The 23,183-nt window shown below is 40.8% G+C and overlaps 1 protein-coding gene across 5 annotated transcripts; it reads right to left on the reverse strand.

Annotated features, from left to right (window-relative positions):
• Positions 1 to 480: 480 nt before the first annotated feature.
• chrna6 (cholinergic receptor, nicotinic, alpha 6) lies at positions 481 to 20,340 on the reverse strand. 5 transcript variants are annotated; one of them, XM_062387923.1, is made up of 8 exons: positions 20,162 to 20,340; positions 11,415 to 11,554; positions 10,355 to 10,399; positions 7,939 to 8,048; positions 6,382 to 6,589; positions 4,882 to 5,484; positions 3,266 to 3,529; positions 481 to 1,591 (listed from the first exon to the last, which is right to left on the reverse strand). In XM_062387923.1, exons 1-8 carry the CDS (start codon positions 20,217 to 20,219, stop codon positions 1,466 to 1,468), a joined length of 1,554 nt encoding a protein of 517 aa, XP_062243907.1. In that variant the 5' UTR covers positions 20,220 to 20,340; the 3' UTR covers positions 481 to 1,465. The 5 variants fall into 5 exon arrangements, with proteins under 5 accessions (XP_062243907.1, XP_062243904.1, XP_062243905.1 ...); XM_062387920.1 differs by having other exon boundaries at positions 3,266 to 3,532; XM_062387921.1 differs by having other exon boundaries at positions 3,266 to 3,522; positions 4,875 to 5,484.
• Between the last annotated feature and the right edge of the window lie 2,843 nt (positions 20,341 to 23,183).

The following is a 23,183-nucleotide window of genomic DNA, read 5'->3' on the forward strand; positions in this document are numbered from 1 at the left end:
TCATCAGTCAGCTCGATGGAGGGGGCAGAGCAAACTAGCTGCTGGAGGTTTGAGTTCAATGTGGGGAAAACTGGAGGTGGAAAGTTGTCAGTTCACCAACACCTGTGGGAGGTTCAGGTTCCCGTCCTGAAGGACTAATGGATGTGCCAAGTTCTGGTCCTAGCCTAACATACGTACCTCTGTCGATCCATCACTGCTCGCAAGGCCTGAACAGCAATACTTAGTCAACATAAATATAAGACCTGAATGTGACTGTTTGACATCTTTTTTATCATATAAAGTTTAAAAAAAGATGACTGTCATAGAAATCATTTCTGTAGCGACAGCATATAAAATTTGCAGTATAGCTACAAAATGGAGCTTAATCTGTTATCAGTTAACAGCTAAAGTAATAAAAGCTAATTCAAAATTACACTTACTGTCATTAAGTACAAATACAACATTAGAACATAATAGAAATGGATGTTATTAAGACGCTGGCTTTGAAACAATCTAATATTGTGTATTTAGTATTTAGCAAATAGTTTGCAGGCTCAATGTTATGGTTTGACAGAAGAGAAGAGCAAGTTTGTCTTCTTTAATGGAGATGTCGTTTTTTATATTAAATAACTATCATTTAACCTGGTCTTAAATTAAGTATTGTACTGGATGATGATTATCTAACAAAATGAAAGAAAGCTCATTGAACATGCTTCATTTTTTTGAAATAATTGCTGACTGACAACTGCACTGATCTACTGGAACAGAGGCTATAGACTTGATGTGAGGCTGTGGCTCCCCTCTATTGCTCAGGGTGCAGTTATTGATGTTGGTCATGTCTGGATTGTACAATGTTGTTACACTTTATTTGTGAAAACGTTTTTGCCCAGTGATTCATTCCACACAGCGGCATGAGGCAGGAGATATTTTCAGTCAGGCCGGAGCAAAACAGCCTAAACTCCAGCCAGCTCATATGACATTTACTCTATGGAATGTGGTTAAGCCACATTTAAATCAAACATTTATTGTCTTGTTATTCCTAATAAAGATGGTTTCCTTTAACTAATTGAAATTAAGTAAGTAAAGATGTGACAAGTAAGATGTAAGAACATGTTTATTATTGGAAGATATTATATTATCCCTTGATTTCTTAGGAGGTCATCCAGAAGCAGAAATCATTGTTTTGTCTGTGGCAATTTTATTTTCATAAAATGAGCAGCCCTAAAAAGATTAAAATTAAGGCTAAAAAAAAACTTTTTGTCGGTTACTGACCAGCCTGCAAACCTAAAAAGATCCATAGCCCTTCAACTTCCCTGCTCCGGTAGTCACTGCTCTCTGCGAAAGGCAAGAAGCAAAACCAAACACATCAAATAATGCTTTGGGACTGAAAACTCTGTTTCCTGATACGTCAACTGAGAACTGAGAGTTTGTCACTTGTTCAGGATTGGTCGAAACAGGGTTGCAGCAGACCCTGCTCGCTCAGCGGTTATGAGAAGAAGCCAAAAAGCGGCTGGATGAAGAGGCCCGTGGTTCCCAAGATGCACACGGTCACAAACACCCAAAGGAAGATTCTATCAATCACCATGGCGACGTACTTCCAGTCATCCTCCACCTGTGAGCAAGGAAAGGAGGAAGTGTGAGAAGATGGAGGAAAGTGTCAGTGGATATTTCTTTATGAGAAGGTGAAGGAAGGTGCACAGCAGGTGACTCCGAATCCCAAGAGGTGGGAGGTTGTGGGAGCCGATGGGTGACGTGAGGATTACAAATGTGGGATGGAAAGACCAAAAAAATGAGGAGAGCAGCGGAGAGGAAAGAGTTGAATATTTCTTGTTAACCAGCAGAAAATTAATACATAATTTACACATGAGGAGAATGATTATGATAATCACATTCAAACCGCAGCGTCCAAAGAAGTGACAGGCATTTAGACAAAGTCTGATTGAGGCGCAGGTTTTGCATATCAAAGGCTGCTGGTCCCCGTTGGAAGATTTCACTCGCATTATTTATAACTGACAGAGAGAGGAGGGTGAGCTCTCCACTCAAATCTTAAATAATTTTGGCTCTGACTTACACTTTTGTTTATTTATGGAGCAGGTGAGCATCTGCTGTAAGGCTTCTCCGAATCACAGCACAGCTCTCCCACTGCTGCTTAGGGTTTTTGCATGAATACGCTTTTCTGTTTGCTTTCTATGAGCGATTGTAGATTTATGCAAAGTTTAGAAAGACTACAATATCATATCTCCCATTAGGCTTGGCTCTGAAGTTTTCTTCAGCTGTATTTATTAAAATGGTGAGGCTCAAAATAGTCAAATTACACTTACAGATTAACAGTCTGAACAATGTGTAATGCCGACTTTCAGAACAACTCTGGTTCAAGAAGTTAATTTCCTTTTCTCCATTGACATTTCAGAAAATCTGTTCAGTTTTATGTCTGGAACCAGGCCGACTAGCCAAGAGATGAATATTACTGACCATTAAAATATTTGGATTCGGAGCAAAACATTTTGGAAAAACTAAGAAAAGGCAAAGTACATAATTATTTTAAGAGTGAAGGAACTACGCATCCAATAAACCATTTTGAATGATCCATTGTTGTAGTTACTGTTATTCATCTCTAAAAAGGGAAATCTTGCTGCTCTGTGGTAAACAGAACAGAACACTAAACCATCCGATCGTAGACAACATGATTTTTGCTGTTGTGGCAGTAAACAAACAGCGAGCTACACCAATCACAGCAGTTGATATAACACCTCTTGTAGGTGGTGCTAAGTCTACCTGGGAGGGTTATAATATTTGGTCAAGTTAAACTAAAGTTACAATTAACACATAAGTAGAAGACACTTTTCATGAATAAAACAGCGACTTGAATTTGTGTTTTACCATTTCACAACCAATCGCAAACCAGTCTAAGCTGTCAGTCATGACATTTCACCCGTAGCTAATTAAAACCAAACTTACCGGAGAAAGGAACACTTGAACATACATCAGTGTGATAAGATCTACTTGAAATGATGAAAAACATCTTTGGGATGTATTTTGAGTTTTTAGTTTAGCCCTTGTCGCTCTGCTAACATGTAAAGGACATGGTTTATGATCTATACTGCAGGCAGCCACCAGGGGGCCTTTGATATACTTTGGCTTCACTTTTGGGGAGCTTTAATTTCGTCAATCTTTATATAAAGTCTGTGGATCTGTGCATCTTTGAGGACAACAGTAGCTCCAAATGAAAAAAACCTTAAATTACATAGAAAATATTTTTTCATAAGTTTGAAAAGGAAGGACTCACCTCTTTGGCCTTGTTGCGGCTCCTCATGTTCTCTGCGATGTACTTCACACTCTCTATGGCCTGTTTAATCTCAGGTGAAACTACAGAAAAGGCCACCACCGTGTTGATGCTCTGCGGACTCAGCTGTCGCGGCATCTTGTCTGAAGTCTCTGCACTCTCGTTTCCATGCTGGCACGGGCAAGGGCATTTCTTCCCAGTGCAGCCGTCCACAGAGGACAGCTTACTGTCCCCAAACTCCAGACAGTTGAGGGAGCCTCCTCCGACCTGCTGAAGATCACAACCAGACTTCAGAGGGTGTTTCACATCCTGCTCCCTCTCAAAGTAGAAACTGACTGGCAAGAGTTTGGCACTTCCAGTGGAGTTGGAGGTGTGGGATCTCTGAGAGACACCTGTGGGATCATAGCAGTACGACTTCTACAATGTGCTATCATGGAGATAGTGTTTTTTTCCAATGTTTTGGGTGGGGAAACTTTCCCTTTCTCCTCAGAGCTCACCATGAAGAACTTCTAGGTTTTGGGGAGCTGAATACAAATAAATTGCTAGTAGAGAAAAACGTGTATTGCATTAGCTAGCTTTCAGGAAGCAAGTAATTTAATCCCAAGGCTTTTCAGTATTCCACCAATGGCTGTGGGAGTGGTCAGGCCTGGTAGAGCTTCTGTCTGTGTGTGAGTGTTTTTGTGCAGATGAGTTTTATATATGGTTTTGTGTTTTCTGTCTATTTGTGTATAAGAGCCCCTTGCAAATGAGATGGCTAAATTTAAGGGGCTCATCCTGAAAATGCATCACATCAATAGACAGAGTGTGAAGAGTTTTTATGATTTAACAAACAAGATATCAAATGGTCACAAAAACACTTGGTTTCCGAATGTCATCACCACCAAGCATGCTACTGCTTACCATGTGGTAATATATTGCAAGAGAACCAGAAGAAAGACAGAGTTGAAAGGGGCGGACAAGTGAGAGAATTAGTTTTCATGTTAATGACGTGTGGTGATGTGTAAAGTCAACCTCAGCAGTCTCAGTTGTTAACACTATCTGCTTTTAATCATGAGCTTGGAAAAATAACAGTGGAGGTATTATATCATATTTTATGAAATAAAAAACATCACTGAAAGCTCAACAGCTGTTCACAACTTTACCTAAAAACAACCTCTAATGAGAGGATGGAAATTGTTTAATTACTTAATTAACGACTGCACTTTTTTGTCTTTAGCTAATATAAATGCTATTATTTTAATTATTTTTAAATTATCGATTAATAAATCTATTTACCACTAAGCCTTTGCATTACGCTCTTTCCCACAGACACACGTACACCAACGTGTGCAGAGAACCTCTTGGATCCTGTGGGACTCTCAGGGTTTTATCCTCTCGCTGACTTTGTCTGAGAATATTCACTTGCATAAAGAAAAGGTTGTCCTACACCGTAGGGGTGGGATTTTTTTTAGCTTTTCCATATTATTAGTTGACCTTCAGGTGATTATAGCCTACTATCACCACTTCAAGGTGAATTCAGTGGTTTATCAAACAAGTCCTATTAATGTAGGTCTTAGGTCAGAGCTATGATCAAGTGGACAACAAGTATGAAGGCTATTCAGCATCTTGGGACCACTTACCTGCATTAAATTCTTCTTCTTCTTCTTCCCTCCTCCGCCTCCTCCTCCCCCTCCAGCTCCTCCTACCTCCCCACTGCTGTCCAACCCCCCAGCCTTGCTGTCTTCATCAATCGGCCTCCGCATCAGCATAATCCTCGGCAGCGCTTTGAGAAACACCGAGCGCACCCAACCCGGCATGGTGTGGGTCATCGGCGTGCGATAGTGTACGTTCAACACGAACACAGTAATGACGATGCTGAGGGTGACGAAGATCATTGTGAAGAGCAGGTACTCTCCAATGAGCGGGATGACCAGCGACGTGGAGGGGATGGTCTCGGTGATAACGAGTAGGAACACAGTGAGGGAGAGCAGGACGGAGATACAGAGCGTGACCTTCTCTCCACAGTCAGACGGGAGATAGAAAACCAGCACTGTGAGGAAAGAGATGAGGAGGCAGGGGATGATGAGGTTGATGGTGTAGAAGAGTGGCAGCCGCCGGATGTAGAAGGAGTAGGTGATGTCGGGGTAGATCTCCTCGCAGCAGTTGTACTTGATATCATGCTTGTAGCCCGGAGCATCGATGATTTCCCACTCGCCGCTCTCCCAGAAGTCTTTCAGGTTCACCTAGGGCATGGATAAAGATCATGTAAGCAAGGGGCCAGGGTCAATGAACCATGTCAATGTGTTGTTGTTTTTTTCTTTCAGTAATTTGAGTATATAAGAGGGTGCAAATCAATAAATGAGGACTGAAAAGAAAAACGTAAATGATTATCATTGATGAGTCCCTCTAATTGTAATTGCAAAAAGTAAATGTGAATGTTGTGTTTTACATTTTACTTTCAAATTTCAATCATCTGGATTTTTCTTTCATTTTCTTTTGCTGTATTAAAAAAGGGAACATGGTAAAGAGACTCTTTCAGGACTTTCAGCATGACAATTTCATAAAAATGAACCACCCATCAGCGATATATATATATATTTTTTTAACAATTCAAATCACAAGAGGCTGTGAGATATCCCTCCTTCCACTCATCCATTTTTGGTATGTTTATGCTGTAAGAGTACACTCTGAATGGACAGGTCACCAGAGATGCTGAGCTTTAGTTACTAAACACTCGACCCCTATGTTCCCACAATGCAACTCATTAGCATTTTTCATTAAACTCACTCTGCCTCATAAATCCAACTTCCTTTTAACTCGGTGCTACCAGTTTGTAGCACATTTTCATGTATTTTGGGCAATATTTGGCACTAATGACATCCCCATTTCATCATCAGGTTATCTTCTCAGGCTTCCTCCAGAGCTACTGGAGACAATGTACAACTACGTTCACAGACTGAGTTGAGCGCTCCATTATTAGAAAACCTGTGAATAAAATAAGTGGAGTTCATATTTAACAAAAAACTAAAATAATGAACGCAGAGAACATACAGGGGAGGAAAGAAAGAAAAGCTGAAGCACAGATGTTTTCATGATATAAGCCATACGTCTCACATGGACACTTGCATGCTGACACTGACCTTGGATCCAATAAGTACCAGGTCAATCTTGGCTTTGTCATACGTCCAGGAGCCAAACTTCATGGAGCAGTTTTGATAGTCAAAGGGAAAATAAGTGATGTCCATTGGGCAGGAGGATTTGAAAATGGCTGGAGGAACCCAGGTGATGGTGCCATCAAACTTCAACAGAGCCTTGGTCTTATCTGCCACAAGGAAATCACCTACAGCACTGTATATGATGTGTGTGTGAGCGTGTGAGTAAATTGTTTCCATGCCATTATAAGTATGAAGCGATATGATAGAAACATACGCAGGTTTGGAATAGGACACAAAGGTTAGAGGAAGGCAGAGACATTACACAATGAGAGGAGATATGGGAAGAAAATGGAAGTGAGGAACAAAAGAGAGGGGATGAGATAAAAAGGTGAGGTTACAGAGGTAGGAAATAGAACATTAGGTCAAATGCAGAACTGCTCTGATTAACATCATGAATTGGTATTGTAAGAAAAATGAGACATGAATCCACAATTAAGTGAGTTGAGATTAAGAGAATAAAACAAGTGGAGCGTTCACAGCGGAAATTGATCCTGGAAAACAATCATATCTAAATGTGATTACAGTATAATCTGCTGCAGAGTTGAAACCGATGGTAGAAGGTGCAAATGTGCGTAAAACATTTGGACTTTTATACCATATTTTGAGGATTTTTATATGAGAACAAAAACTGTTTGTTCGTCATTGTTTTCCAAATTCACTCCCATGAGAATTTCTCACCTCGGTCATTTGAAACTAAATGATTCGCAAAATAAACCTGATCCTGAAATACTTTGCTTTTATAAAAATGAAATGTGCTTGTTTACCCATGAGACGTGCAGACAGGGAGCAACATTGACACTCTGTATGAGGGTTGTTTTTGGTGAGTTGATGAATCTGATCCAATATTCATTCCTGTTCTAGATGAGTCTGGTCATTATCAAAGTGTGAGGAAACAGCTTCTAGTATGCACAACTGCAGCTTAAACTATGATGTCTGACTGAAAGACCACGCTGCAAATAGTGCTGCACACAGCTATACTATGCAGCAACAGAGCGAAACACCAAGTTAAAGATTTCTTATGTCATTATGAAGTGTAAAAATTGTTTTACGTTAGTTATAAAACTGATAATTTGAAATATGGCAAGCTGCTTGATAATGAATGGAAACCATTGCTTTAGCGGAGTAATGTGCGCTCAGATCTCATTTTCTTTTTTCTGTGGCTTTATCACCATTTAATGATGACTTCACCATTAGACGTAGATCAGACCTATTGCTACTATAAACAAATTGACTGGTTCAGCTCTCAGGTCGGATAAAAGTCTTAAAACAACAATTGACAGTGAGTAGGATACAAATTACAACATTTAGCCAATCGTCCAACCTGACATCTCTTTAAGGGGGTTTGAAGCCCGATAGCACGGTTATTTCCTTCTGGCCTTAGTCCCTGACAGTCATTATTCATGTTTTGCATGGCCTCAACTTGCAAAAATGGTGTTTGAAGCCAAAAGAAAAATATAACTGTGATGATGTTGTCATGCTCACTTGTTGTAGAGCACAATATCAGGTCTCCAGATCTTGTTCGATGGAACTCTAATGAACTCGATCCCGTCAAACTCAACCGGCATCCATCGCAGCTTGTAGTCATTCCATATCTGATGGAGAGGAAGAGAAAGGTATTTTTAACGTACCGCAGAGTCAACCATCTGTTCAGTGTTTGGCATTGTACACTGTACACAGTATCAGCCCCTGGAGACACACTCCCTCTGGAGAGTATTTTCAAATACGTGTTTATACTGCAGGCAGAACCTCTGTAACACAGTAAAGCCAAACAAGGATTTCACTGAGCTACTTTATTGCTTTTGCACAAACAAATGTGCAAAATAATATTTTTGAAGCAGTTCCTTCTGGGAATCGACTCAATCCAGCTGTAGCAGTAAATACAAACACATTCACTATTGTCACTTATGCATGAGGAGCCTCTTAGAGAGAAGAGGAGAATGTGAGTAAATAGCTCATTGAGAGAGATGAAGGATGAACGCATTCACTTGCTGTTCTGTCAAAATACCTGCGGGTAACATTTCATGAGCCCTAGATCCATTAGTTTTGGTTATTTGCATGTCATTCAAGATGAATTCATTCATTAGCAAGGCTGATTAATATCCTGTTACGAGCGGGGAGCTGTTAAATTAACCACTTCATGCTACACTGGCTTTTCCATTTATCTATCCCGGCAGTTTGTATCATGATTGGCTGGAGATGTAATCCCTGATAGGTCAAAGAGAGCGGTTTATTTTTAAACATAATATAAATAATTATACATTTACTCTAGGTGACATGACATTCAAGCAATGAGAGAAGCAAACAGGCACTATAAACCTGATGATGTACTTGACCTGAACTTTACTTTTTAATGCCGCATAATAAACAAACAATAATCAACAAATCAACTATTCTCACAAATGGATGAACAATTTGAGCGCTCCTTTCTCACAGTCAGTGACAGAATATATAAATGTCATAGGCAGTATAAATATATAATTAATTTATTCGTATTTATTTGACGTAAGGGATGGTCTGACTTTGGGAACTCCGACATTAGCATTTATTTTTTACCAATTATAATAAGCTAGTACAGTGAATTAATTCATTTCTGTTTTTAGCGAGGGACTGAATGAGATAACAAGAATATTACATATAATTTCCCTTTGTCAGTAATGCGTTATTTCAATAGTATTATCCATGTATGCATATGACATGCAAAATAACCTAAATAAATTACTTAAATGTATGTATGTATATTGAATTGCTCATTTCTTCATTTTCTTATTTGATTTATATTTTATAACCGAATGTTTAATTAAATCAACCTATAAATACACTTAATTGTGTATCAACATAATTGTGACCCATTTAGTCTTTATTAGAAGTTGGTAAACCATTAAACATAGTTCTGCCCTCGTGCTGACCAATAAAATGGAGAAGAAAACTACAAAGGAGAAGTCGTTCCACATTAATACCAGTTAAAATGAAGTGCTCTTAACGCTGACATAAAATTCAGCAGTGGAGCTTGGTTTTAAAGAGTACAGAGTGAACACATTAAGAAAATGTTAGAGATGAAACCCCCTGCAGTCTAACTGCAGAACAGATGCATTACAGTCATCAAGCGGTGTGTGGGGGGGGGGCTCTCTGAAACATCCTCCATTGAAAACCCACTGGCTGCGATTCAAAGTCTTGATGAGCGACCGTGGTGTTGACACAGCTTCTCATTAGTGATGCCTTGTTATAAATAAACAGCAAAGCCATTTCAAACGGAACATGCGATCAGCCTATACAGGCCTTTCAATGAATTTTAATTGGGAAGCTCAGAGATCACAGAATGATCTTTTCCAACGCCGAATCGCATCAGTATCCAGCTGAGGGCTTTCCATGTAGTGCAGTTACTCAGTGATTTAAACCCTGGCAGTTTCTATACTGTTTGTAGTGGGAGAAATGGAGACAGAGAATGGGACAAAAGGAAGGGGGGAGAAGCACCGGGTATCAGAGAGGTGACAGTTTGAAAGACTGTGGAGAGGTTGTTCCTACAGGTCATCACTATTGGTCTGAGGAGAGGCCGAGCGTGACCAACCATATTGCTAACATTGATCAGCAGCTGATTGTATTCAAGTGTCTGTGTGAGAGGTGCTTGTGTTCTTGTTTACTTGTCCTTTCTCCTTTATTCTTACTGTGTAAGATGCCATTCACACACAACCACAGGAAGGCACATGCCCACAAATGCAAACATCACACACAGGCACTAACATTCACAGGGAGAGAGAAGAGAGAGTGGCATCCCATATTGATGTCTGCTTAGTATGTATAGATATGTGTTAACATACGTGACCTGCCCTCAGGCTACCTCGGTCTCTGCAGACCTGAAGAAGAGGTCAGGTCAATGACGTACTGGACTGTGATTACTTACGTGTCTGAGCCATAAGTTTGTTTCCATGATCTGATTCACCTCATCCTGCAGAGACACATGGAGGAAAGGGCGTGTGGTTGTTAGCCTGCAGAACCAGGTGTTAGAAAGCAGAGTGTTGAAAGAAAATACAGGAATGAAAATGAAAGAAATGGAATTCCTCCTCAAATCTTTGTCCACTTCAGATGGAGCCAACTAACTGAAAAGGTCGACCACTGGCGAGTTAATAATAGATGGAGAGGTTGCAGATGTCCCCCCTCTCCACCTTTCCCCCATGACCCTTATTCAGCTTTGCTTTGCAGGGCTGTGATATTTTCAGGCTTCCACATGACGCACATCGGCAACGTAGACAATGCACAAGCCGAAAACATGTGCTCACACACACATGGCGACACGTTCATTGAACGCACCAACACGAGCATGTGCACAAACTCACCTTTACATTACTGTAATCACACCTTGCCGAGCAGGCAGATAGAGCAACATATCAGTCCAGTCAGGCTCCTGCAGGCAATTTTCTCTTAATCTGAGGATTTCCATTCAGAGCTGAAAACCTCTTTTCACCGGGGGATACGCAGCAACTACCCCCAGCACGCTCACACACTCACACACTACCCCACCACGTCCCCCAGACGTGTTAAACTTCATATTGCCAAAGCAAAGAAGCAGCTTATAACACTACATGGTGCCGTTTTTCAGAATCGAGGAAATGGAGCAGACTAAATAAAGACTGTATTCACTTCTTGCTTTCACTCGTCTCGTTCCGCGGCTTATCTTTTAGCTTCTCGTTTTCAAAGGTAGGAAATGTGATAAAGACGCTCATGGGAATGCGTTTCACTGTCGGCACAGGATCTAAAATACTGTTGAGACACAATGATCATTTTAAAGCATGGCGTAAAGATCTGAATGAAGAGAATGAGAAAAATGAAGTCAAAACATGGTGGGGAAATGTTGTCTTCAGTTGGGGTGTGTGTGTGTGTGTGTGTGTGTGTGTGTGTGTGTGTGTGTGTGTGTGTGTGTGCGTGTGTGTGTGTGTTTGTGTGTGTGTTGGGGATTAGCTTACAACTTTGACCAGCTGCGAGATGGAAACCTCAAACTCCACAGTGACGGGGTCAGAGACGTTCTCCACTGGTCTGATGAACTGGTTGTATCTTCTGAACAGTTTCTTGAACAGCCGGTCCTCTGCCTTGGATGAGAAGCAGTCTGAAGGGGGCAGAGGAAAAATCAAAAAATTTATCAGTAGAGGTTTAACTGTCCAAGTCATCCCCATCGTCCAAGTTAGTTCTAATCAACTCAAGTTGTGCTACAAAGAACATAAATGAGAAACTGAGAGAAAAATAGACGTCAGCCTCGTCTGATTTTGACGCAACGTCACTTCAATAAGTCCTTTTGAGTAAATCTTTTATGATTTCTGATAAAACCATCTATAAAGACATCTCTTTAGATCAGAGTTTCTTTGCTTAGTTCATCAGAGTTGACTTTGAAGAAGTCTGTGGTGTGGAGATAACTTTCAGGGTTTTTCTCTGTGTTTTCTCTGGTTTAATTAGAGTAAGAGAATTGAAGAATGTTTTCTTACAGAAGGCCACAGTAGCCATGACCGTTCTGTATGATATGTCTGAAACATAATTGTGCGTTCCTTATTACCTCTCCCACAGGGGATTGAGAAAAAAGGAAGTTCCTGTATTTGTGAGCTGATGTTTAGAAACCAAACTTTGCTTCAAGGATTTCACGATTGACTATTCCACTATTCACTTGATCACTATTAACGGACCAATATTAACCCTAAAATTCTCATTCTCATTACAAGTTCAGTTCCATCAATAGGTGTTTTTAAACAAAGCCAAATTACTCACCTTGTCCCTTCGCAATATGAACCACCTTGACAAATACCACTGAAGCCATGAGTTTCAATTTAAATACCTTTGGTAACAAATGAGTAAGCTTCTCTTTAGCAGAACATTATGAGCATCATTGTAATGGTTATATTCATCTGTGCAAAATGTACTATACACTGACAATATGTCAGATTACTTTTTTTATTACTATTATTATTCCTATTATTGGTTGATTAAGCATCAGGGCCATGATTAAATCTTTGATGGCGCCTGAGCTTTGAGAGGAGATCGTCATTATGAGAAACCTTTGTATCTGACCTGAATTCCTGTATTAATTGGTTTGAGTATCACATTAAAAGGCCGTACTGTCTGCTTGTTAAGGTACCATTATGGGCAGGTGGTATATAACCATATCCAAGACACTTCAGAATAGAATCTCATTTAAGTTCAAATCAAATGCAAGGACTTAATGGAGATGAATCACTCTGACAAGCATGTCCTCTTCTCTTCTCCTGACTCATGATAAAGGCAGAAAGGTAGGAGTTGGCAGTTGCAGGGATTCACCCTGTATGTGAACATGATTTGTATTAATTTCCCCTAAATATAGGTAAGTGCTTGGCTAGACATGCAGCTTAAGTGTTATAAACATAGCCACCATATTAAGGGCCTTATTTACTAATTATCCAGGAAGGAAAGGAGAAGGCCTGAGGCACGATATGAGTATGTCTGCCTGAACAATGTATGACGAGCTATTTTAACCCAGTGCAGAGGAGTCGCAGACTGCAGCCTGAGGACGGGAGGAGATGTGCTGAAAGTTATTTCTGTAGCATGTTCTTAATGTTATTTTAAAAACACAGAGGTCTTCCAAGTTATTAAATGATAATAAATGTTAGTGTCATAATGCAAATATGTATCAATTATTTATTTGTTTATTTGATAGGGACAATGCTCATACATGAACATAAAGAAAAAAATGTAAATACGCAGAGGTAGCAAGAATGCCAACACCGTCATGAAGAGTATGTTCACCTAAAGGTAACGGCCACACTAACATAAGTGCAGGCGAATGATAACTGCTGGCCAATTACACATCATCACTTGCTGAATGAGGACAATGCAGAAAGTGACAACGATGACAGCCAAGGGGGGTCAACCACACAAATGTTCTAACTATTCAACTCCAGAGTGGAAGCTATACATCATGTCATTCCTCCTGAATGTTCTGGACATTATGGCCTTTTGATGTGGCTGCATCTGACCTGGACTATCTCCTCATGTGTTCTTCATATGTGAAAAGAACACTCAATGGTGGGTCCGAACATTTTTCAGAGTTCATGTCTGAAAACGGCTCAAGGGATGTCACACAGAGACCATGCTTGTTCCCTTTCACCTTCTACAAATATCTACACCACGTTCTTCTCCGCTGGGCAGGTCTCAAGTTGTTTGATGGAGAAGAGGGGGAAGGGGGGATAGAGGGAAGGAGAGGCTATACAAAAAGGACAAAGCATGAAACAACTAAAGCAACAGAAAAACAAGGATGAGAATGAAATGAAGCAGTGAGACAAAGACGTCTACCATTTAAAATAACCGTGTAGAACAAATGCCACCTGAGACTCTAGTAGGTTCCATTTTTATCCTCATTTTATTAAAACCAGTCAAATTAAGCTTAGGACAGATGAGTGACAAATCCCTTAATTAATATGGACTTCTTTGTAGAAGGATGATGAAACATGGCTGACCCTATCACATCAAGATCCCTCACTCAAAGGCAGGAGATAACCCTCTTCGTGCAGAAGACAGTGACACCAGAAACCCAGATGGTGCTGAACTCCTGGTGACAGCCCTCTGGAGGAAAACGACGTGAAGCAAGAAACACACACACACACACCAAAACAAGAACAGGAGAAGAGAGGAGATGAGAAGAGAGGAGAGGCGAAGAAGCAGAGACAGATAGAAAGCAAATCCTTCTTAAGATGTCACTCAGAAGATTATGTGAATCCAGACTTCACAGCCCTCTGTCTTGTAGATGCCTAGCATGTGCTAATGCTATGCTAAATAGAGTTTAAATGAGAGGTGGTACCAAACACCGTTTCAATACACAATGTTGCTGGCAGTCATGTTTTAAACGCAGAGAGACAACAAGGACATTTTTATAAAAAAATGAAAAGAAAAAGAAGAAATTGGATGGACTGAAATGAATGGACTAGGTGCTTAATCTACGTGTTAGTTTAATGACACAGGCAGAGCTGATGTGCTCTGATGGAAACCAGGCCTTTGATGAAACAAATGCACACACACACACACACACACACACACACACACGCAACACGCACACACTTGCATGTGACGATACACACATTTGACATGGTCAGATGCCTTGAATACTGAGATTCATAAAAGAACCACTTATTATGGCAAATGAGCCACACGTTCCAACCACTTTTATAGCCTACTACAAATGCATCTTGCTGCTCTAATGATTATATATATATATGGTTTGTCAGTTCAATGAACTGTCCCTGCACACAGTGAACATCCAATCAAATCTCATCAACTCTAACTAAGCAAGTCTGTCAAGCTTTGGATTTTCTCCACATGAAGGGATGCACATGTTGCTGTTATAGGAGCAGCACAAGTGCAAAAGTGAGAGGAAAGGATTAAAGCTGCAAACTTTAGTATGACCTGGTAAGGGTTAGGGTTAGCTAGGTTACTGTAGAGAGAAAAAATCAAACACTACTTCTGAAGCCAAAGATCATTTAGTTTTATTAGCCTGGGGAGATACCAGTTTAAAAAAAGTCGTTGTTTTGAAATGTGTCTTGGATGTTGGTAGAATAAAGTTTTCAATTAACTCACAGAGATAACATTCATTCAAAGGCTTCCTAGCCAAAGTAGAACATGAGACCGATGCAGTTTTCGTTTCGACTCACCACACTACTTCCTGAAATCATGTCAACATCACTTAAAAGAAGTTGGAACAAGAAACTCAAGCAGCCAGATAAGAGATGGTATATACACGGCAGATGTTGACTGGTCGCAAAAGCAACATCAACACTAGCTCTGGTATATTTAAGTGTCATGATCGTTAGTGTGAGTCAGCATGAATCAGGACCCTATGAACTCAATAAGTTTGATGATCCTTTGACATTATTAAAAGTGCCATCATCTCTTTTTACCTGCAAAACTTGTGATATTTCCATCAGCCTTAGTTGAACATAGACTTAGCATGAAAACACTCTAAAGATGGTGAACATTAGTCATAATCTGTTTTCAGACATGCACTCGACTCGACTGTGTGTGAGAATGCAAACGTCCGAGTGAGAGCCCTCGGACAATCTTTCTCCTGACAGCCTCCTAGTAAAAACTCTGGATAAGGTCCGAAGAAGCTCATGTGAGAACACAGCGGGAGATCCTACAGAGGATTCACCGTGAGCGAGTGGGTGTGTTGATGATGTTTTTAATGATGAAGTGGAGCCATACACTTAGAAGACACAGACGAAGATGTCAAGAGAGCTCTTGGTGATAAGGGCCAACGGATGTGTTGTAAACCAAACACGTGATCTATGCAGATACATTTCTATGTTACTTCCTGCTTGCTGATCCACCCGTCACCTTAATGCTCCGCAGTCGTTGTGTACACTGTGTTGTTGTGAACGTGCCTGAGAGGAGAATGTCCTGCTGCGTCCATCATATGTGAAAATCCAGGCCCAATATATTTTGAACATATTTTGCAGTTCATGTACAAAAATGACCCTGTTTCCAGGATGACATAAGTATTTAGCTCGATGCTATTAGCTCCTAGCCAATGGCACTTGCATGGCTGCTGACTGTAGGCCTTGTTTATTATTGGTTGAGATAACCTCTCTGATAGAACTTTCTGAAAAAAAAAAAATGTAGCCGGCTAAAGTTCATGTTAGAGGAAGGATGAAGATTCCTGATTACAGGAACATCAGCAGCATGTGCGCTTAATGCACTCACAAGCACAGTTTCAATTATTCAAGTACAAGTGCAGAATCAGACAAAACTCACTTAGAAAGCAAGTTACTGCAAACATGCAGCAGATCCCGTGAGATACTTAATGCACCCAGATATGAGGCTTGGAGGTCATCTTGTATCCTGTTAAAAAAAAATATTCAGGAGCTGACTGTCCTTTGAGGGAGATGATTGAGAGTGGGTGTTGGGAGGAAGCAGGGGAGGAGTAAAGGACAGATAATGAGTGATTGAGAGGAGGAGACCATTTCATGGGGCTGTTTGAGAGGATACTGTAAAAGGCCTTTAGCCCTCATTCCCCCTGGAGAATGCAAATGCTTTTAAAGGAGTGTTTGAGAGAGATAGAGAGGAAGATGAAGAAAGAGCTGGTGTAACAAATAGTGCGTCTTCACTTTTAAATCTTTATGTATAATGCTCACATGGTCAACACTGTATAAAGGAGTAATTGCTGTGCTGTGAGCCATTCAGACGGTACTTCTGCTTTTCTAACAGTAGCCGGAATGAATGGAATGCATATGATGGAGATTAAACAGGGGAAGGGAAGGAAAGAGACAGAGAGAGAGAGTGAGAGAGGGGAGAAAGAGAGGGAGAGAGCAGAAAGGAGGGAGATTAACCGGAGTGAATTGAGGTAGAAAGATGATGGCAACAGAATCTGAGAGACTGGTGACTGAGAAAATGAGAGGCAGGTGCCAAGAGCTACAGACGATAGGGTAGTGTGTGTGTGTGTGTGTGTGTGTGTGTGTGTGTGTGTGTGTGTGTGTGTGTGTTTCCAGTGTGTGTGTGTATGTTCAGTGTGTGTCCAGCAAATGGAATAGGTCAGACCTTGCAACAACTTATTTTCTTTTCTTTGCCATTGGTCTTATTCTTTCTTTCTCTCAGCCGATACATCCACCAAAACAGGGCCAATATTGCACCCGTATCTGTGTGCCCACACGTTTTAACGCACACAGAAAATGAACTTTTTTCACCTTCAAGAAGAGCAGATCAAATGGAAATTCCACATTATTCCCTTGAGACGCTCTCCCTAAAAAGTGGGTTACATGAATTTGAATATGATTCATGTGAGAGAATACTTTAGCCTTTATGGTCCAATATCTCAACAATGATTTCTTGTGTAGAAATTAACATATTGTAATGATTGGGTATTAATAAAAGCCTCAAATGGTTGGATACTTTTCTCAGGGTTTCACGGAAATGTCCCTTTGCACCATTCAGAGAGAGAAATTTAAGCTTCATTGATGTGTCTGCTTTTGGACAGCTGGGTGTTGTGTTGAAGTACATTTCCGGGAAAGCATAAAAAGTCGTGCTGTGTGGGCATGTGTGATGGAAAGCCAAAATGTTACTCCGATGATGAGTGACTAATGTGTTTTTTCCTGGAAATTAAGAAAATGCTCCCACATTAGAGGAATTCTGGTGAAGGCTGTAAAATCTGGTGAGCAGGTTTGTCTTGAGGAAAACAGGTGGATGATGACGATGATCGACTCATTTATCTGTGACTCAGTTTGTGTTTCGCCACGCCCCCTCTGCTCTGTGTTCTGCTCTATAAATGTTACTGTGATATAAGCTGAGGTTACCTCACAGCTACAAGCACACAAACACACACACACACACCTCATCAACACAGCTCACTGACTGGATTATCAGTCAAGCATTCAAATTAAGAGAGCAGCCTGTATCTGAACACAAGGGGCAACATTGTAAAATACCTACAGGCTAAAATAGCATATTAGTAGTAGCACATAAAAAATGCCAGTAGCAAAACATGTTTATACTACATAAGTTTGTATGTTCATTTATTTTTATGTTTCCTGTTGGCCAACTACGCTCATCCACATGGTTAAAGATGAACAAAAGTGATTTTGACCTGTGTGGGCTGGAGATGGCACCGGAATGGGAAATGCATCCTTGAATTTATCTGCCTGTAATGGTACCCTCCCTCTAGTTATTGACCAGTGTGTGTTAGCCTGGGCACATTAGTTAATGCGACGTTGACTCCCCGGAAAACTGTTTTTATGCTTGTTTTTATATTTATAATCTGCTTTGGAGGATAAGTGATTGCTACCGCACCTACTACCTAATGCCATCTCAAATTCAGCTGGTGTGATACATTTACTCTGCACATAGGTCATGGGGGCGAGGGGGGGTCCAGGGAAACAAAGCAGGGATCTAACCCTTTTACTTGAATTTGATGTCTTGCATGCATTGTGCTCTAAGTTTAAGTGTTGTTTAATATTTATGAGGTTAAGATAGCCAGGATGAACATTACAATTATGATTAATGTTTTCTTGATATTCATTTGTAAAATGAATGTGTGTGGGTGTGCGTATGTGTATGTGTGTAAGCCCACTCAAAATCTTTAGGTGTACTTTGATGTGATACATGAAATACAATCAATTGTCTGAATGTACTTGGAGATGTTGGTACATTTCACTATGGTTTGTACATGTGATTATTATATGATTGTATAATTCTCTTTAAATTTTTAAATGTGTTCTCAAGTACAGCTCTGCTCTGTCACAACTCAAAAATAGGTCCACAACTCAATAACCTTTGAACATGGTTGAGGTACAAACTTGGTTTCATATACGTCTCTGAAAATGCAAAGACAGACAAAGAGAGAGAGAGAGAGAGAGAAAACACTAACACACAAACAGATTCCTCCCCGCTGAGAGAGTCATGCATGGAATGAGGATGTGTGTGAAGTCTGATAAGACATAAAAGAGCCTATCTGCAACCTGTGCATAAATCAGATAGCTGCTCTTTGTGCCCTTGGAGCAAGTACGTTAATGCTTTGAAATGCCGGAGCATAATTACCCCGCATCTCCTCCACACTGTTGCTGCAGGTCACATCCAGGCTCCTGCCTCTGCTGCGGGTGGTGATTTAAGTCACTGGCTGCATTTCAATAACAATAAATCCTTTCCTCAATTCCTTTTTCCCTTCCTACAATCTTTCATCCCTCTCTCATTCTCATCCTTCCTTCCTTCCTTCCTTCCTTCCTTCCTTCCTTCCTTCCTTCCTACAATCTTGCCTCCCTCTCTCGTTTTCTTCCTTCCTTCGCGCTCTCCTGTCCCTCTTTTCTTCCTTCCTCCCTCCTCATCTTTCGCTCTCATCCAATCAGGGTCATCTTATTTTAAATTGTCTACAGACTAACCTGCTCTCTTTCTTTCCTGCTTTTCACCTATCGTTACATTATTAATGTTGAGTCAGATCCACTCTCAACACAGCCTGTAACCTTAAAACTCCTCCATTTAAATGCAGGAATAAACACATCAAAGGAAAGCCAACACAACTTTTTATTAATGCAATAATTAGGGTAGAACGAAATTAGGTTATCAGACTCATCCAAGGACGCACATTTCCGGGAAAAGGTTTTTTATCTTTTGCCTCCAGGCGGCCAATCCCCCCTGACTGAAAACCTCTATCTGCCTTCTGCCTGGGTGAAGCACAGGCCCCGCGTAACTCCGCCACCGAGCAGTGGAACGCATCCTGTAAACAAATTATTATCTGTTTTGGTTTCCTCGCCTCAAAACAAAATTTGCATTCATCAAAATTATTTTGACTTTGTCCCCGATTATTGTTAATTTACATTTTCTTTGCGTGGTGAACAACGTTTTAGCGGTTACATCATGAGGCTGAAAATCACAGTTGGGCGTCAATCCTGACTTTGTTTCGGTTTTGTCTTTTTCAGAATAACGAACCTGAAAAAAGTTAAGAGACGGAAATTACTATTGTCGATAACGCGCTTCTTTGGATTTTACGCACGGGACAGAAACTCCTACGCTGACTTCCCACAGCTAAACGAATCAGACAAACTTACGAGTGAAACATCTTGTACTGAACCATCGGACAATCTCGAGTTTGCCTGTGCCGACACTGTCGCGCAGATCGCACACCTCCGGAACCAAGGGATTAAAATACACATCACGTTTCTCCAGAAGCATCAGAAGAAAAGGGATAAATAACTATTTTTGGATAAATCCTCCTTACCTTGCGTTAACAAAACCACTAGAAGAAGCAACAAAGTCCGTCTGGCCGGCGGCTGCATGTCTCCCCCGTGTCGTTTGGGGATCGCTGCACTTTTGTTTTATCTTTCTGGAGAAAACACTGTCTCGTCAATCGATAACAAAAAGAATGTCAATCGTCAAAAACAAACACGCGTCTCTCCCCTGGCGCCGTCTGTCTCGATCTACCGGTGAGCTCCTTCCTGATCTGATCCGAACTTGCCTTGGCTCGTCTCCTCCCCTAAGAACGCAGAGCTCCTCTCCGGCGCTGCCACACGGACTTCACACACTGGGAGGGAAGAAAAAAACCTGCCGGCTCACACTGGGCTCTGAAGGAAAAGAATGCGAACCAGTGGCAGGGACGGAAAGTATATGCTTAAATAAGAACATGAGTCTAAAATGGGGACAATCTATAGACACTGACGTCTGCAAGTGTTGCACTCAGTGTGGTGTAGTGTGTGTCGGTGTGTGTGTGTGTGTTTGTAATTATAAACACTTCTGACCGTATTATATCACATCAGTAATAGTCTGTTGCTTCTCCGCCGGTTTATCAGTTCATCTATTCACTAAGGTTTGCGCTGTGGTGAACATTGTGCTGCCTGAGTTAGCGCAGAGGATTTCAGCACCACGGACAGCACCGATGAGTTTCAGTGAGCGCTGTCCATGAAGCTGGAGCGATCTGAATAAAACTTCAAATAAAGGGACATTTCGCACATTATCAGAACTTTATACTGGGTTTTTATGCTGGAAAGTTAAGTGCATCCTTCTGTGCCACATGTTATTTGTTGTTATCGTGTCCTGGTACTTAGACAGTGCAGAGCGGCGTGTTGTGTCGTGTCCCAGCCACTAAACTGCAGCATCGCGCTGCGGCTGCTCCTGCGCTGAGTGGCTGAGGAGGAAAGTTTGCCCGTTTCTGCCTCATTGAAACACGCTGCTCGTGTGATGAGCTCCCTGGGTGCCTGTTTACCAGCCTCCGGATCGCACTGATTAAGTTCAATTTTAGCCCGTCATTTTTCACGCTTGGTTTGACGTCATCAAGCGAGGTAATTAGGATGGAAGAGCTGTGCCGAGCTGAGCTGAACCGGGACAAGAGAGAATGTGAGGGAGAGAGACTGAACATCCTTCTACATTTAATCCCACTAAAATACGTCTATACAATCTACCGTCAACATGCTGATAAACTGGCACTTTGGCTTCTTGAGGTAAAGTTTGTACTGTCGGCTCCATTGCACCCTGTTAAATAGTTTATAATCACGTTAATGAATAGTTTCATTACTTATTGTTATTTAATTAATTATTCCAACACAAAGGGGCAGAATATGACATACTAGTAGCCTAATAATCATGATCACTCATCATACTAAAGCATTACATATAAAAGAAAGCCACCAACTAAAGAAATATGTGATACAGGTTCTACTATCTTGAAGCAGAGCCATTCTGCTGCCAATACATTTGAATAGTTCTACTTATTTTTCTGTGTCATTTTTTGTGGCAAATTCCAATTAAGCCTTGGGCAAATACATTAAGGGAAACATGGATACATATATAAAAAATATAACAAAAACAAAACAAGTTACAGAAGTATTACACACTTTTTTCCTACCAGGAAAGCCCACTCCTCCATCATCCCATAAGGAGCTCAACTGTTCACATAATAACAGCGACTACTTTTTCAAATTATCCAGGTGATTGTGACTTTGCAACTAAAGCAGTGCAGTTGTTCATTTAAGGATTAGAGGCAAAAAATGTTCTGCAGAGAACTCACTGGAGAAATAGATATTTAAATGAACAGTGATTCCCTTTATTTCTAACTGTAAGTATTTTTAAGAGTTTAAATAACACATAATGTTAAACAAAGTATTAACGTTTAATCTGATCAAAATTGGCCTTTCAGATTTTATATGTCTGCAATAACCTTGATAATCAAAACCCTGCGTGATTGGAGGAAACAATTACCAAGCCAACAGTTATGACCTGATGATGAAATGTTTTAATATTTAAGTGAAGCAGATAAACTACTGTTGCTTTCTGCCTAAGGGAAAAGTCTAACCAGATGTGGTATAGGAAATGAAGATACCACCATATATACGTGAGTATGTGTGTGTGTACACTGGTGCTTACATGCACACTGTATATGTCATGACTACCCTTTCAGCCTCTGGCCGTCTCACTCCAGATAAACACAGTCCACCTTCACCACAATGTCTGAGAGTTGTCAAAACAAAACAGTATTCCATCATTTCAAATTCACGATATTGTGAAAATCTTCTTCTTTTTAGTGTAGTTGCGGGATGAGGTTTGTCTCCGCAGATAAGCTCCGCATACGATGACAGATGAGGAAAATCTGACTAAGCACAACAACGTAGCTAATGTGGTTTTGCTGTTGCTGGTGTCACTATCTGACAAGTGGCGAGCTCACCATGTGGTGTCATGACACACTCGTCTTCACCAGCCTCATCCGCGAAGCGGTTCAGTAGAGGAACTAGGTGGAAATCAATGTTTCTGCCAGGATTGTTTAAGGTGATGCACCACAGCCGGTCCCTGCTGCTTTGCCCTGGGCGATGTTTAATTCATCGTTTGTTTTTTTTTAAAAGCTGCATGCACTGACTCTAAAAGCCATTAGTGTCATTTTCTTTTCTGTCCATTCTCTCTTCGTTCGTCATCCTAAACAATACATCAACTTTTTTTATCAATGAGTTTCTGTCATCCTTTTCTTTATCCTCTATTGCTAAGGTTCCTCTTCAAGTGCTTCAAGTCAGAGAGTCAGAGAATGGTTCCATCCCTGCACCTGCTGGCAATCACCCAGCGCACACCATCTCTCTGCCTTGAGTGGAACACAACACATAAAAATATCTATCTCCCTCGCTAGAACTTTTAGACCATCCTGAATTATTCACATCCACATATCTGCACCACATCACCTGACCCTGATGGAAGTGCTTTTATTTTCAACCCCAAGTAATGAAATCTGGATGGCCCTCTTTTTTTATTCTCACTGGCGTGAT

The sequence above is a fragment of the Platichthys flesus genome, chromosome 5 (assembly GCF_949316205.1).
Source record: "Platichthys flesus chromosome 5, fPlaFle2.1, whole genome shotgun sequence".
NCBI classification, from domain to species: domain Eukaryota; kingdom Metazoa; phylum Chordata; class Actinopteri; order Pleuronectiformes; family Pleuronectidae; genus Platichthys; species Platichthys flesus.